This window comes from Hippopotamus amphibius, chromosome 6, assembly GCF_030028045.1.
Source record: "Hippopotamus amphibius kiboko isolate mHipAmp2 chromosome 6, mHipAmp2.hap2, whole genome shotgun sequence".
Taxonomy (NCBI): domain Eukaryota; kingdom Metazoa; phylum Chordata; class Mammalia; order Artiodactyla; family Hippopotamidae; genus Hippopotamus; species Hippopotamus amphibius.
The window spans coordinates 169,152,204-169,169,631 of NC_080191.1; the positions used below are offsets into that span (position 1 = coordinate 169,152,204).

General features: G+C 36.1%; 1 protein-coding gene and 1 non-coding gene across 3 annotated transcripts in view; both read right to left on the bottom strand.

Annotated features, from left to right (window-relative positions):
• The window catches only part of ACAP2 (ArfGAP with coiled-coil, ankyrin repeat and PH domains 2), a 144,289-nt gene that overhangs the window by 94,718 nt on the left and 32,143 nt on the right, over window positions 1–17,428 (bottom strand). For both annotated transcript variants that reach the window (XM_057738754.1, XM_057738753.1), the window contains exon 2: window positions 385–442. In XM_057738754.1, the coding sequence (XP_057594737.1) occupies window positions 385–442 (58 nt within the window). The remainder of the gene's footprint in view (window positions 1–384; window positions 443–17,428) is intronic.
• TRNAH-AUG (transfer RNA histidin (anticodon AUG)) lies at window positions 2,524–2,596 on the bottom strand. The gene has a single exon. It is a non-coding gene; the product is annotated as a tRNA-His (tRNA).

Here is a 17,428-nt window from a genome sequence, read left to right on the forward strand (position 1 = left end):
CACTGGCTTTAAAAAATGGAATGAGTATTTAAAATTTTATATTTGAACATGGCCACACTCAAATTTATAAACAAGAGTGGTTAGGTTACGTATAATGTCCATTAAGCATCAAAAAAGACTGCAATCTTTTTTGACAGAGAAGGAAACAAATTTCCAACAACATAAAAGATGTCTAGTCAGACATGATTCAAATTCTTGCTCTAGCACTCAGATTAAATTTTCAACAAATTACTTAATGTCTCTAGCCTCAACTTCATGTGTAAAATTGGGATAATATTAGCATTTACCCTCACAGAGATAAAAGAAGTCACCTGAACCATCTAGTATTACAGGCACAAATCATTATGCAAAACAAGAATTAATGTTTTAAAAAGTTAAATTTACCTTATCAAGTTTTAGTTCCAATTCTGCTACATCTCCTTCTACTTCTTCCAAAGCAGCCCTAGAAAAATTAAACATAAAGTAAGTTATTTTGTTTAAATGTGTACTTTAGTCTTGAAAAGTAACTCCAAGTGAAAAAATAGATATGAATGCTTAAAAATTACACTTCACATAAAGTAATAACTCCCTTAAAACAAAGTATGAATACTTCATAATGATGTATTACAAAAGACAATACAATTATTGTTTAAGGTAATAAGAGAACATTATTAGGCTAATTTACTCAAAGCAGTTATATTATTCAAATTAATAACACTAATTAGAACTACTTAGCTTATCTTTTTAAAAACAAGTAAGAAATTTTGAAATTTTGAAAGTTGAGCCTTAACAAAGACCCGTATTTCTGTTTAACAAAGCACATGTAACCAAACAGCAAAGCATCCTTGACAACCAAAAATAAAGGCTTTTACCTTAGAGGACTGGGGCAGGGAGGGTGGGGGGGACTCAAGGGGGGGCGTCAAGGAAGGGAGGGAATATGGGGATATGTGTATAAAAACAGTTGATTGAAGCTGGTGTACCCCCCAAAAAAAATAATAATAATAAAAAAATAAAAAAATAAAGGCTTTTACTTTTAGAAATAGTTTGGAAAGATGTTATTACCCTTGTTTAACACACACACATTTTGTTTCCAATGTATTTTTAAAGAAATCAGCAGATTCTCTTCCTTGTCAGGGGAATGATAAAATTCTAACACTAAGTAGTACTTGATATGCCCTGTAGGGCAACATTCCAAAATTGGAAATTTGGGATAAAAGAGCAGCAACTGAAACTTTTTTAAGGATAACAAGATTTTATACTTAAGAGTAAAAAACATTATTCATCTATTTTAAGCCATCTATCTATTCCATTTTCAGACAACTACTTGATAAACTAGCAGCTTTGCAATACTTGTTTTTTGAATCAACCAAAATTTGTTTCAATTGGATAACAGTGGGGGAGGAGCCACCCAAAATGCTATTTTGAACTCTGGGCAAGAATCCTCAATTAGACAGTGTTAAGAAGAGAAAAAGAGCTAAGATATAAGCTCTATTCCCAAAACTACCCACTTAACCTCTGTATGACCTCTTAAATAACCATTTTTATCAGCTTGTGGTTCCACTTCTCTACCTGGTAACACTGATTGAGAAAAGTTTTTAATCCCCAAAATAAGAAAATTATGTAACTATAAAGTATTCAGTAAAGAAATGTGGATTCCAAAAAAATGAGATACTTTAGCATACAGTTAAGAAAACAAGAGGTGTACACTTCCACAGCACAGAAAGAGAAATGCTTCTCCCCTAACTAAAAACTAAAAGCAGTGTTTTTCAAATTACACATTGTTTCCTTGGCCTAGAAAACATTTCCCCTTCACATTAATCCTTATTCTCTTCACCTGTCTCTATGTTACTCATCATTTAAAACTTAATTCACAAAAGAAAACAAATATATTAATACAAGGATATCTATTTTTTGGAAATAGGTTGAAAACCTACAAATCCAGCAATGAAAAATAATGTAATAAATGATGGTTTTCCATCCCATTATGTGAGGAGGCAGGTTTTTAAATGACATTGATCTGTATCTACTAAAATGGAAACATGTACATTACAGACTACCACAAGGGAGGAAAAACAAGTTACAAAATTATACATAGAGTGAGCCCCAATTTGGTGGGGGGGAGCCTACTGGTATATGCATAAGAAAAAATCTGGAAGCATATTTACCAATTTGCTAACTATAACTTTGAAGAATGGGGATCGGATAGCAGAAAGTGAAAATAGGGATTTATACTTTTTACGAATTATACTTCTAGACTGTTTCAATATTTTCAATGAATATGTGTTTTTTAATAATTTTTAAAGCTAATAAAAGGGGAAAAGAAATAAGCTCAGACATCACCTTCGCAGGAGGTGGGTCCTCCTGGAATCTCTATCCCTGTCCATTTCTCTCACCAGTCTGAACTCCTGGTAGCAGCATAGAGACTCAAAATGCTTGCTGAGTCAAGAAAGAAACTCCACAATTATTTACTCTGTCAGAAACTTTCTTCATTTATACCTTTTTTTGATGGGGGGGGGGCACGCCCCATCGCTTGCGGGATCTTAGTTCCCCGACCAGGGATCAAACCTGGGCCCCCAGCAGCATAAGCATGGAGTCCTAACCACTGGACCACCAGGGAACTCCCTCTCCATTTATACTTTTTTTTTTTAAGATTTACTTTATTATTTATTTATTTATTTTTGGCTTTGTTGGGTCTTCATTGCTGCACGCAGGCTTCCTCTAGTTGTGACGAGTGGGGGCTACTCTTCGTTGTGGTACGCGGGCTTCTCATGGCAATGGCTTCTCTTGATGCAGAGCACAGGCTCTAGGCACATGGGCTTCAGCAGTTGCCTTGCGTGGGCTCAGCAGTTGTGGCACACGGGCTTAGTTGCTCTGCAGCATGGGAGATCTTCCCAACCCAGGGCTCAAACCAGCATCCCCTGCATTGGCAGGCAGATTCTTAACCACTGCACAACCACAGAAGCCCCTCCATTTATACTTTTAACCTTCATTTAATTTAGCTTGACTCAATCTTCAACTTCAAGAAAATTAGTTGAAATGATCAGCTTAAGATCTGATTTAATCATTGGTTTCTACTAAACACAGTTTGATAGAAACTTCATGTACATTCCTCAATCTTACTTCATTGTGAGATTTTACAAATTTATTTATGAAACACTTTTAAACACCTTTCTTTAAAGAGAGGTAAGAGTTTATGCACAAGAGTAAGAGGGAAATGTATTTTTCCTATCATTTTAAAATAAAGCCCATTGTAATCATATTCAAAGAATCTGAAAGTTTATCATGGAGGTTGTTCAAATCAACATTTCATCTTCTCTAAAAAAAAATCTCTGTCCTTGGTCATCTAAGATGTGTGTGAAAACTTGTAGCAATAAGTAAGTAGCTAGTGTCTAAGGCAGCCTGGTTAATTGCTGAATATTCCTTAATATAAAAAGAAAAGTATATGGAAAGAACATGGTCTTGGTTCTGTCCCACCACTCACTTATCTAAGGCTAAGGTACTTTATCTAACTTTTTCATCTGTAAACTGAGTAAAAAAATACCTATTTAAGAACTACCATATGACCCAGCAATCTCACTGCTGGGCATATACCCTAAGAAAACCGTAATCCAAAAAGATACATGTACCACAATGTTCACTGCAGCACTATTTACAATAGCCAGGACATGGAAGCAACCTAAATGTCCATCATCAAATGAATGGATAAAGAAGATGTGGCACATACATACAATGGAATATTACTCAGCCATAAAAAGGAATGAAACTGAGTTATTTGTAGTGAGGTGGATGGACCTAGAGTCTGTCATACAGAGTGAAGTAAGCCAGAAAGAGAAAAACAAATACCATATGCTAACTCATATATATGGAATCTAAAAAAAAAAAAAAAAAAAAAAAAAAAAAAAGGTACTGATGAACCTGGTGACAGGGCAAGAATAAAGATGATAAAGATGCAGATGTAGAGAACGAACTTGAGGACACAGGGGCGGGGCGGCAGGAAGCTGGGACAAAGTGAGAGAATAGTACTGACATATATACACTACCAAATATAAAATAGATATCTAGTGGGAAGCTGCTGGATAACACAGGGAGATCAACTTGATGATGGGTGATGACTTAGAGGGGTGGGATAGGGAGGGTGGGAAGGAGTCACAGGAGGGAAGGGGCATATGTATAAATACAGCTGATTCACTTTGCTGTACAGCAGAACAGTGTAAAGCAATTATACTCCAATAAAGACCTTAAAAAAAAAACCACATATTTAAAAGAGTTGTAAAGGTTAAATGAGGGACTGTCCACATCACTGACCACAGTATGTATGTACTATGACACAAAGCACACAATTCATAAGAGCTTCTTTCTCTCCTTTCCCGTCCCTGCGTTCTGAAGTGAGTTCTGCCTCCCTGTTACTACTCATAAAGCAAGAGAACCATTCTGGAACACATTTTTAATATATAAATGAATAAGTAAAACAATCTTCACAACAATCCTTCAAATAGTTAAAGACAGATGTTGTTCCTTTACAACTCTCTCAAATATTTATCGAGCAGTGTGCAAGGCATTAAAGAGGACAATACTATAGACCCTACCCTCCACAGCTTAAAATGTAAGAAAAATTATTAAATTTTAAAAGTTGCATACACATTCACAATGAAAGAAAACACATGATTAAGTAGCAAAATAAGAAAAATATACAATAATGTTGAAAGATGGTACAATAAAGGGCAATAAAACAGAAGACAGCAAAGTCTCACAGGATTATTCTAAGCAGGGGTCAGCAAATCACAGCCCATTAGGCAATGTGGCCTGCAACCTGCTTTCACACAGCCCACGAGCTAAAAATGGTTGCTGCATTTTTAAATGGTTGAAAAAAACCAAAAAGGAAAATAATATTTAATGACATGAAAATCATATTAAATTCAAATTCCAGTGTCCATAAATAAAGTTTTACGGAAACACAGTCAAACTCATCCATTTACCCACTGCCTACGTCAGCTTTCACGCCCTACTGGCAGAGCTGAGTTGTTGGAAGAGAGACTGTATGGCCTACAAGCTTAAAATATTTACTACTATCTGGCCCTATATGGAAAAGATTTACTGACTCTTTAGTATGAGTATCAAATACAAGAACATGAACGAATACGCTTTTTCGTATATGAACTACATACAAAAAAATAATTTTTAGGACTCAGCTCTGGTTGGCTGTACCCTAAGAAGCTGAATAAGCCCAGATTTCAGGAACTCACTTTTTTTTTTTAATTTCATTAAAGTATAGTTGATTTACAATGTTGTGTTAATTTCTGCTATACAGCAAAGTGATTCAGTTATACATATATATACCTTCTTTTTCATATTCTTTTCCATTACGGTTTATCACAGGATATTGAATATAGTTCCCTGTGCTGTACAGTAGGACCCTGTTGTTTAATCCATCCTCTATGTAAGAGTTTGCATCTGCTAACCCCAAGCTCCCAGTCCTTCCCTTCCCCACAGCACTTTTTCACTTCATGTTTTTTACTTCAGCATTTGTCAACCTTATATGGGAAGCCTGGGGTACCACTGTGCTATACAGCAGGACATTGTTACTAGGGTCTCTATTTTTAATGATAGAATTTCATTCTTTTATCTATTCTTGCATCACAGTTTTTTATGATCAACTCACAAGAGAGTGGACTAAAAATAAAAACATAAAACTAGAACAGGAAAAAATCTAGCAGCAAGTACTAACACTGAGACATGTCTAATCACATGGTGATCACTTTGGGCTGTGAATTAAATAAAGCTCTATGAAAAGCACAAAAATAGAACTCTCTCCACCCAGATAATTGCACACCTCTGGTGCAGAAATAAACTTTTTTGTTGTTTTTGTTTTATTTTTTTATTGAACTATAGTTGATGTACAATAAACTTTTTAAACCACTGCTTTTACAAGTTTATCCATAAAAATAACTAAATAGTATGTGTAACATGAGCATTACATTTTCTTAAAAGAAAATTATTTGAAAGAAACAGGAAGTATGATAAAGAAATTACCCATCCATCTGAGATCCTTTAAAAAAAACACTGCTTCCACTTCAAGTTTGGCAATACTCTTAAAATGGAATTGATAATCTAAGACTAGGTCACATGATGATGCAATCTAAAATGCAACTACAGGACATTCAAGATCACTTATTAAGCACATAAACAGCCTCAAAAAGCACTAAAGATGGATTTGAGGCTCTGTCATAACTACCTCCTAAAGAATTATGAAAAAGACCAAATAAATACGTAAACTATAGTGTATACATTTTGAAACTACATCTATGTTCTTTGTTTTAATAGATATAGTCCTATAAACTGCATATAAATTGAACAGCCATCTAGATACTCAGAGGAACTGCCTGTATGTCTACCATGACCTACCATCCCTAACCAACTCTTTCAGCTCAGCAACTTTACCCACCGTGGGCAATGCTGGGCTCTTTGCAAAGAAAGGACAACAGCAGGATCAGGGATAGTGCACTGATCCGAGAGTAGCCCTATAACTCAACATATGGCAAAACTAGATGACCAAACTCCCCATATAATGAGATGGCTCCCTCTGGGTTTCTGATCAGAGAACACAGAGACGACACACTCTGGAAACTTACTTTTTAAAGGAAATCCCTCATTAGATCATTCTGTAATGTGAACAGCCTCCCCTTACTTTGTTGAATAAGTTCTGAGTCCTTTATAATTGGGTCTCTGTAATAACTTTATGTTGAGAGGCAATGGAATAGTTTTTAAAAACTGTTTAGGTTTAAATCCATATTTTACTTCTTACTACCTATGTAATATTGAACAAGTTCTTTGTGTTTCAATTTCACTTATAAAATACAGGTAATAATAACAGTATCTCCCATAGAGATATATGAGAATAAATTTTAAAATACATATAAAAACCTTAGCACAGTACCTAACACTCAGTAAGTAATCAATGAATGTTTGCTATAATTATCTATAGTGGTAAAGGAAATACACAATCTCTTTTTCACTTTCATTTCATGGGGCCAAAAGGGAAGAAAGCGGTAATAAGATTAAGTTATCACATACTTCAACAAGAATTTAAAGTGGTTTAAAAATGAGCAAAAAAAGTTACAATAGGCCTATGATCAGCAGATAAAACAGCAAGTCCAAACCGTTTGTTTATTTGTTTATTGGCTGTGTTGGGTCTTCGTTGCTGCACACAGGCTTTCTCTAGTTGCGGAGAGTGGGGGCTACTCTATGTTGTGGCGCGCGGGCTTCTCATTGAAGTGGCTTCTCTTGTTGTGGAGCACGGGCTCTAGGTGCATGGGCTTCAGTAGTTGTGGCACACAGGCTCAATAGTTGTGGCTCACGGGCTCTAGAACTAGGTTGAATACTTGTGGCACACGGGCTTAGCTGCTCCGAGCCACGTGGGATCTTTCTGGAACAGGGATCGAACCCGTGTCCCCTGCATTGGCAGGCGGATTCTAAACCACTGTGCCACCTAAGAAGTCCCTAAACTGCTTTAAGAGACAACACTTCAATACTTTGCCCTCTAATAAAAATTTCATGTCAAATACACACTGGAGTCTTCTTCTCCGTAACTTCAATCTAGGCCACAGGACTATATAATAAAACTCATTTGAAAATCCACTAGGTTTTCCAAGGTTATCAAGGAGGGTTCTATCTGACTCCTCTAAGAGCCTACAGAGAGAACCAACACTGCAATCAGCACCGGGGCAGTCAAGGCCCTGAATATGTATTTATGACACAATAACAGTAAGCCACTTCTTAATAAAGTCCTCCCGTACAACACAGGGAACTATACTCAACAGCCTGTGATAAACCATAACGGAAAAGAATAGGAAAGAGAAGACATATAAGTGAGTCACTCTGCTGTACAGCAGAAATTAAACACAACATTGTAAACCACCTATACTTCAATAAACTCAAATAATAACAATAATAATAGGACTTCCTAGGTGGCACAGTGGTTGGGAATCTGCCTGCCAATGCAGGGGACATGGGTTCAAGCCCTGCCCCGGGAAGATACCACATGCTACAGAGCAACTGAGTCTGTGCGCCACAACTATTAAGCCTGTGCTCTCGAGTCCATGAGTCACAACTATTGAGCCCATGTGCCACAACTACTGAAGCCCACACGCCCAGAGCCCGTGCTCCACAAGAGAAGCCATCATAACGAGGAGCCCACACACCACAATGAAGAGTAGCCCCCGCTTACAACAACTAGACAAAGCCCATGTGCAGCAACAAAGACCCAACACAGCCAATAAAAAAAAAAAGAAATAAATCCAATAAATAAATAAATTTTTAAAAAATTAATAAGAAGCAGCAGCAGCAGCAGCCACCTTTTCAGAACATCTCTGCCTTTATTTTGGGGAAGTCTCAGTAAAGTTAAAAGGATGTTCTCCAAATATTATGCTAGAAATGTTGTTAACTGCTTCTATTGGCTCAGATTGGTCAACTAAGCAAACTTGGAAAGATCCATGAGAAATTCAGTCCTGTAATGGAAAAAATAATAGTGGAAAAACAGACTGGAAATTGAAAACAAAATTTTAGTCTAACTCTCTACCAACTAATATGAGTCCCTGGAAAGATCTCTGAGTCTCTCCAGACCTTAATTCTCTCATCCATAAAAAGTAATGAATGGACTGAATCATCGTTAATACCATTTTCAGATCTTAACATTCTATTATTCTGGAATAAGCATTCAAAGGAAAGCTAGAACCTGGATTTGATTATCTTCTCCCGAGCAAGATTTCCTCCAGGCCCTCACTCGAAATTTTGATGGAGAGAATAAAAGAAAAAATGTGTAAGCCATGAAAACCCTCACTAAAATGTGTAAGTTTCACACATCCCTTTCAAACGCCTCTTCTACATGCTACTTAAAAGACAATGAGTATAGACGAAAATAGTGGGGTCTTTTTTTTTTTAAGTTTTTTGTTCAGCTCAACATTTTAGGGAAAAAAATTGTATCTTCTGTTCACACGTGTATCCTTCTGAGTGAGCACCATTATATTTCAGTTTTAAAGATCGTAAACATTATTTTGCCATTTCTCAGAGAAAACAAAACATTTTTTAAAAGGTAGTTGAAGGAACATATACCCCCTCTCCTCTCAAGTTCTCCCTTGTCATTACACAGTATCCAAAGTAAAACCACCGAGGCCACAGAAGAGTGTAACTGAAAAGACAACCAAACCACAGCCCAAGATCCAGATATAAGCACTAGGACCAAGTGAATGAATACCACACTCTCAAGTCATTACTCGGGTTTCAATAACCCTATCAGTCAAAGCTCATTATAAAAAAAACTAACATCCAGATCACCCTACATAGAGAATAGGGGGTGGGAGAAGGGGAGAAGTACAGGATCTTCTGTTCCTAGGGTTCCAAATTCTCTCCTTAACAGGGATATAACTTCAGTATCACTTCCAAAATTTGCTCTGCGTAGTAGACAGGAACTGTACACAAAGTCATTTTTTTTATCATGTGCTGTGGCAAGTATTCTCTATTTACAGGAAACTAGTCTAAGGAAATACTAGTAATGTTTTATTCTGATCAGATAGGAAACTATTTTATATTTTTTCCTCACAAAAAGTCAAGAGAAGGCCATATTTCCATTTCACCCCCCTCCTCTAACAGGCTGAATTTCTTGTCCAGGGAGTCAGCGTATCTAAGCAGGGGCATATCCTACTTCTAACTGCAGCAGGAGGTAATGTCCTTCTACTGTGCCATAAAAGAAGGTGGTGGAAGAAGGGGCGGCCCCACTATTATGTTGGGATCAATAAGTGACATGTGACTGGTTAACAGTCCCTTCCAGTTTTCACAGTAGGAGATGTAAAGCTAGAATGAAAGCACTGCTATCTAGAGAAAAGTAAGGTCACTTTCATGAGGGGGGGAAAAAAGATTAAGGAAAACAAAAACAAAAACAAAAAACACCTTCCATATTGCCTTCAACTGGGCCCCCAAAAATAAAAGCTACAGAAGAAAGTATTTTCTGTCTTGAAATCACAACAAACTCGGGCAGGTCTACTTAAAAGAAAAAAAATTTTTTCAGTTGACTTTCTACAAAGGCAGTCCAGTTCCAAGAATTCTTGACACTGCAGTAGCTGTTGCCACAGTAGGAAAATAAGGTAGTTACCATTGTTGTTTAGAGGATTAAAAGCAAATGTTAAACCAAAGCAGTTAAACTGCAATGCTTATTGTAGCTGTAGAGTATCACAGGCAATACCTTTAGGGAGAAGAAGTTCTGTAAACTTCATGGTTCATAACAGAGGGAGAGGAGATTTCTCATACTGGGCCTTTTGGGGTTCTCTCCACAACATAGCATAGGCTAACAGACAAATCACATTTATAACTTTCCCAGACTGTTCCATTAACAACAACAACAAAAATTAATACAAAATTAAAATAATTTTGCATTATATCTTCTTTATGTTTTACAATTTGCATGGCACCTTTGTGCATGATATAGCATATATTATACTAAGAGATGAATATAAAATAGCAATATGAAATAATAAACAGAAAAATATTAAGAGGAAGTGAGCAACAACCCCAGAATCATAGAATCGAATTGGAAGAAACCTTAGCAAATTGCTGAATGTCAGAACTGTTTAATGAAAGTAGAGCAGCTGTGTTTAGAAAAGCACTTCACATAGTATTTTATCTCCATTAAAATGCTGCAATTTTCCATAGTGGGTACAGCCACTATGGAAAACAGTTTGGAGGTTCCTTAAAAAACTAAAAATAGAACTACCATATGATCCAGTAATCCCACTCCTGGGCATATACCCAAAGAAAACCATAATCCCAAAAGAAACTTGTACCATAATGTTTATTGCAGCACTATTTACAATAGCCAGGACATGGAAGCAACCTAAATGCCCATCAACAAATGAATGGATAAAGAAGATGTGGCATATATATACAATGGAATATTACTCAGCTATAAAAAGGAATGAGATAGAGCTATATGTAATGAGGTAGACAGACCTAGAGTCTGTCATGCAGAGTGAAGTAAGTCAGAAAGAGAAAGAAATACTGTATGCTAACTCATATATACGGAATCTAAAAATGGTACTGATGAACTCAGTGACAAGACAAGAACAAGGATGCAGATGCAGAGAATGGACTGGAAAACTCGAGGTTGGGGGGAGGGGTGAAGGGGAAGCTGAGACGAAGTGAGAGAGTAGCATAGACATGTATATACTACCAACTGTAAAACAGATAGCCAGTGGGAAGTTGCTGTATAACAAAGGGAGTTCAACTCGAGGATGGATGATGCCTTAGAGAACTGGGACGGGAGGGTGGGGGGGAGTCGAGAGAGGGAATACGGGGATATGTGTATAAATACAGATGACTGAACTTGGTGTACCTCAAAAAAATAAATAAATAAATAAATTTAAAAAAATAAAATAAATATAGGTGTAATAATAATAATTAAAAAATGCTGCAATTTTATAAGACCTGTAAACAGGATGCAGAAGAATACAAATTTAAGAGCGTAATAAACAGGCTTGGGGTTTTAAAGACAATATTCATACCATAAACCATCTCTGGATAGTAAACTTGGAACACTGAAGCCCCTTCTACTCCTCAGTGGGATGAGTACCTCACCACCACCACCACCCCCCCTCCACAAAGCACCCTATGTTCACTTCAAATAGAGCCCTTGGCACTCAAAATGATAATTCAACCATTGGTCTAGATGCCTAAACTGAGAGGCCTTGAGCAGAGACTATGGCTCCTTTAGCTATATATCCCTAGTTCAGTTAGTTAACAAGTAAAACACCTATTTACTGGATGGATGGAGAGATGCAGCATTTAAAACAATTATGTAATCTGGGGCCCAGGGCCCCTTATGGTGGTTATACCTGCATCTCAGTGTACATGTACTTACGTGTAACTTTCCAATTCCCTTTCCAATTACAATTCCAGACTTTAGCTATTCCAATCTGCCATAATCTCTCCAGCCTCGTTGTAGGTGTTACTATAAACATCTTTAGAGAAAATGAAAGAAAAAAGAACACAAAAACAATTCCATAAACCTCAAAATCAGATTTACAATGAAACAAAGAAAAAGTTCTTCCCACATACAAGGAGAAGCCTATACACCTTTACTGAACCATTACAATACCTATAATTTCTTTTAAAGTTGAGAGAAATGGGAATTCTTTTTCACCATACTTTAGAATGTGTAATAACAGAGGGTTTGGAAAGTGACTTAAACTAAAGAGGATTCCCTCAGGGACTGGATGTGGAGTGTGAACACAGGCACACACAGGTGTGCAGTGAGCAGAGATTGCTGCAGTAATCAAAGATGGATCAAAAGGTTTTGGCTGGGGCAGCCAAAAGGATAGAGTTGCAACCAACTGAGACGGAGAAGACTATGGGCAGAACAGGTCTGGGTAGAAAGGACCTAGAGTTCAGTTTGGGACTTGACTCTGAAATATTTTTTAGATATTTAAGTAGTGACATCAAATAGATGGATAAATACAAGAGCCTGGATTTTAGAAGTCTGAGCTGGGGGTACAAGTTTAGGAATGATGGGCCTATCGATAGCATTTACAGCCATGCCACTGGACATTATCCAAAACACTGAAGACAGAAAAGAGAATTAAGGACTGAGGTCTGGGACATTCTGATATCGAAGGTCAGGAGGAACAAGGGGAACTAGCAAAAGAAACTGAGAAGAAGCAACTTATGAGATGCGGAAAACCAAGAGAGTGTGGTGTAGAAGGGAAGTGAAAAAAAGCATACCAAGGAGGAAGGAGTGATTATGTCTAAAGCTACTAACAGATCAAATAAGACAAGGGCTTAGAATAGACACCAATTTTATGACAAGTCAAAATGGTTGGAAAACAATTTTTTTATGTTGAAAAACACCTCTAGCCTGGTATTCTGATGAACCAAGGGTGTGCTCCTATGGAAGGGATTAATTTAATATTTTAAAATAGAAGTTTGGAAATTTTTCGGGGACTTCCTTGGTGGCGCAGTGGTTCAGACCCCACACTCCCAATGCAAGGGGCCCGGCTTCTATCCCTGGTCAGGGAACCAGATCCCACATGCATGCCGCAACTAAGGAGCCTGTGTGCCACAACTAAAGAGCCTGCCTGCCACAACTAAGACCCATCACAACCAAACAAATATTAAAAAAAAAAAAAGAAGAAGAAGTTTGGAAATTTTTCTAGGACTATAAAGCACCTGAAACTAAAATAAGAAAAAAAAGTTCCAAATAGAAACTCTAAAAATATATATTAACGATAAACAAGGAAGACAAGTAGCTAGGTTTACTCTTCTCCATTCTCAATCCCTTTCTAGAAGCTAAAGCTAATTAATTACATGAAAAAGAAACCTTCCTATTCTTTCTCAGGAAGTCCAGGGCAAAAGTTCTATTGTTACTCATAATATTAAACACAATCTAACTCCTACAAATACAAGGACTGCTAACCTAGCTCTTACTCTCCATGAAACAAGTTATGGATCAAGATCTGTACTTCCTTGTCTTTCTATAAAGTTGGGATATTCTGCATTCCAACTCTATGGTTCTTCTTCTATAGCTACATTACCCTTTGTTAACAAAGTCTCAAAACTAAAAGCAACACATACACACAAGACCAATCATTTTAAATTAATTTCATTAATTGCTTAGGGATGGGTTATAATTCTGTCCCACAAATTTGCTTATCTTATCTTTCAGCAGTGAAAAAAACAGGAAGTCTGGGTTATCTTTGTTTAATCTAGCAACAGTAGTCTTAAACGCAATCATATTAACTATATTGCTGAAGAGCCAAGAATCTTTATACTTCACATTTTATTTTCTATCAGCAAGTCCTCATCCTCCTGTTTAATAATCCTGATACTCTAAAGAAGATCGTGCAGCTTAAGTAAAGACTGTACAGTCTTGGTAATATGTGTATTTAAGCTGAGCATTTATTCATATTCTGTAGTTCATCACTAGCTCTAATCCACTGATTTATAATGGCTAACAGATACAATGGATGCTAATATTATCAACTAAATATTTGATGTCATTCTAAGACATCAAATGACCTGAGAGAACTAAAAATGTATATACCTTCATAAAACTGCTAATGTGACACTTCCAAGTAAGTATAAACTAAGACTAAAAGTTCAAGGCATTTTGTGTTTAACACAATTCAAAAGGAAAGAAGTACAAACTACTACGTAAACATTTGCAGATTTATGACTTGACATAAATCTTGCTTGTTCTATGGTATGACCTGTAGCCTATCTATATCTGTGTCTAACAACTAGTCTTATAAAGGAATTCTACTGAAGTCCCAAAATAACTGCTGACAAGTCTATTTTGAATCTGTCTTCGTTTAATGCCATAAGGAGTGGAGATATATGTGTATATGACATACACTAAAAACTAAAATATATAAAGACGCCAGAAGGAATTCTCCTGGAATAATGGGAACCACATCTATCTCTGACCAAATGACAAGCATGTCAAAATACAGACTCCTAGATCTCCATCCCACTCACTGTGACATAACCTTAACTTGCACAGCTTAAGTATGTGTAACTTTAATAAGCTCCCAGGTGACTCTGATGCAGTCAGCCACAGGAAGTCACACCTTCATGGGCAAAAAAAATACATTGTAACACAAACTTTTTCTTGTAAAACACATAACATTTTAAAATAAGAAGAAACCATATGTATGTTAATGCACTGGGAATAGAAATCACCCTTGGTTTCAACATTCTAGTGATTACCTTAAAACTATTATTACTGTTTCCAACAATGCTGAAGAAAAGTAAAAAGTGTGTTTCTTAAGGAAACAGCCCCCCAACACTAACGTTGTACTTATTGTATGGATATGTGGCTGTGTTATATCCTGATGAAGCTATATTATTTAAACCTGCAGGAATAAAACCACACTCCTAAAAGAGACAAGGGCTCCCGGAAGGAGAAAGTCATTCCCTTCATGGCAACTGTTAAGGTAGCATCCATCACCTAGATAAAGCCTAGGGGAAAATACTGCATTGTCCATCAACAAATGAATGGATAAGCAAAATATGTTAGGTACATACAACAGAATATTATCCAGCTTTAAAAAGGAACAAAATTCTGACCTATGCTACAACATGGATGAAACTTATGCTAAGTGAAATAAGCTGGTCACAAAAAGATAAATATTGTATGATTCCATTTATATGAGATTCTTAGGGTACTCAAAATCACAGAAAGTAAACTGGTGGTTTCCAGGGACTAGGGACAGGAGGAAATGGGGAGTTATTACATAATGGGTACAGAGTTTCATTTTTGGAAGATGAAAAGAATTCTGGAGATGAATGGCGATAACAGTCGCACAATAATATAAATGTACTTAGTACCACTGACATGTACACTTAAAAATGGTTAAGATAGTACATTTTATATGTATTTTACCACCATAAAAATTGGAAAATAAATTAAAAGAATTTCTTCACATCAAAAGACATATGCATTTTATTTAATTCTTTCCTTGATAATCTATAATCTGTAGTCTTTTGCCTGTGACTGGTATATTCCTAGTACTAACCAATTTCAAATTTCTAGGTCAAGCCATCAGGAAATTTACAGATAATTAACATAATTACGTTGCATTTAAACTCATACTGGATGGCAAAACTTGTTTTAAAGCTGGGTCTCGATGATGGTAAGGGATTACATCACATACTACACAGACCCACTGACCAACCACTTAAAAATCTATAGTTGGCTTTAAAATAAGAATTAGCACACTCGATTAAGGGAGCATAACTTGTTGCTCAGAAATTCTGAGCAGTAGTTAGTATTGAGATTTAAGCCCTTTTGAGCTGTGAGGAGTCTTTGTAAAATCAATCTTGGGGATAATAGCAAATTAAGACCCTAACAACTGCCTCTGAAATCAGCAGGCATTTTTTTAAGCTTTGCATATTAAAATGTAAGTAAGGTTTTTATTCATTCAACAAATATTTCTTTAGCATTTATTGGATGCCAGACACTATACAAGGGACTCAGGATACAGTAATAAACAAAACAAATCTCTGCTCTCATGGACTCTAAGGGGGTTACAACAATTAATAAAGAAATCTAAGCAGGGTTAAGACTATAAATAAATACGTACACATATTTTATCAGGTAGTATAAGCACTTTTTTAAAAAGCAGGATAAGAGGATACAGAGTGATGGAAGGGGATTCAATTTTAAATATTTAAGAAAAATACAGCTTAAATATACTAAGGAATGGAAAGAAATTTCTCCAGCAATATAAACAGTTAAGAAAATAGCTGAATAAATGTGATTTTTATTATATCCCACAGAGGGGAGCTCTACATAAATTTAGACCTTAACGCACTCAAGCTTTGTTATTTTTGTAACTCGTTTTATTTGCAATTATTTATTGATTTAAAATTTTATTGATTCTGCCTTATTTTATTTGGTGGGCTACATCACAACCAAGATTTCTTATCTTAGGACGCTAATCAAATAATTAGAAAATTATAGTTCACAAACAAAAGTGCCTGATGTATATTTAAACGTAAATATTGCTTAAGAGAATAAAAAGGCAAGCCATAAACTGAGAGAAAATATTTGCAAAATACATATCCAATAAAAGGCTGCTATTCAAAGTATACAAAGAACTCTTAAAACTCAGCAGCAAAGAAGCAACCAAATTAAAAAACAGGCCTAAGATCTGGACACCTCACTAAGTAAGATATACAGGTGGCATATAAATATACTAAAAGATGCTCCACATCACAGGTGATCACAGAAATATAAATTAAAAAACCAATGAGGGGGATAGGGAATTAAGAGATATAAACTATGTATAAAATAAATAAGCTACAAGGACATACTACACAGCACAGGGAATATAGCCAATACTTTATAGTAACAATAGAGTATAATCTTTAAAAATTGTGAATCATTATGTTGTACACTTAAAACACATACTGTAAATCAATTATATCTTGATTAATTAATTACTTTTAAAAAACAAGAACAAGATACCTCTACACACCTATTAGAATGGCCAAACTCCAGAATACTGACAACACCAAATGCTGGTGAGAAGGCAGAGCAACAGGAACTCTCGTTCACTGCTCTTGGGAATGTAAATGGCACAGTCACTTTGGAAGACAGTTTGGGGGTTTCTTATCAAACTAAACATATTCTTATAATACACACCATACAATCCAGCAACTGTGCTCCTTGGTATTTACCCAAATGAGTGGAAAACTTATGCCCACACAAAACCCTGCCACACAGATGTATACAGCAGCTTTATTCACAATTGCCCAAACCTGGAAACAACCAAGGTGTCCTTCAGCAGGTGAATGAATAAATAAACTGTAGCACATCCAGATAGTGGAATATTATTCAGTGCTTTAAAAAAAGGACTGAGCTATCAAGCCATGAAAAGACATGGAAGAAACTTAAATGCTTATT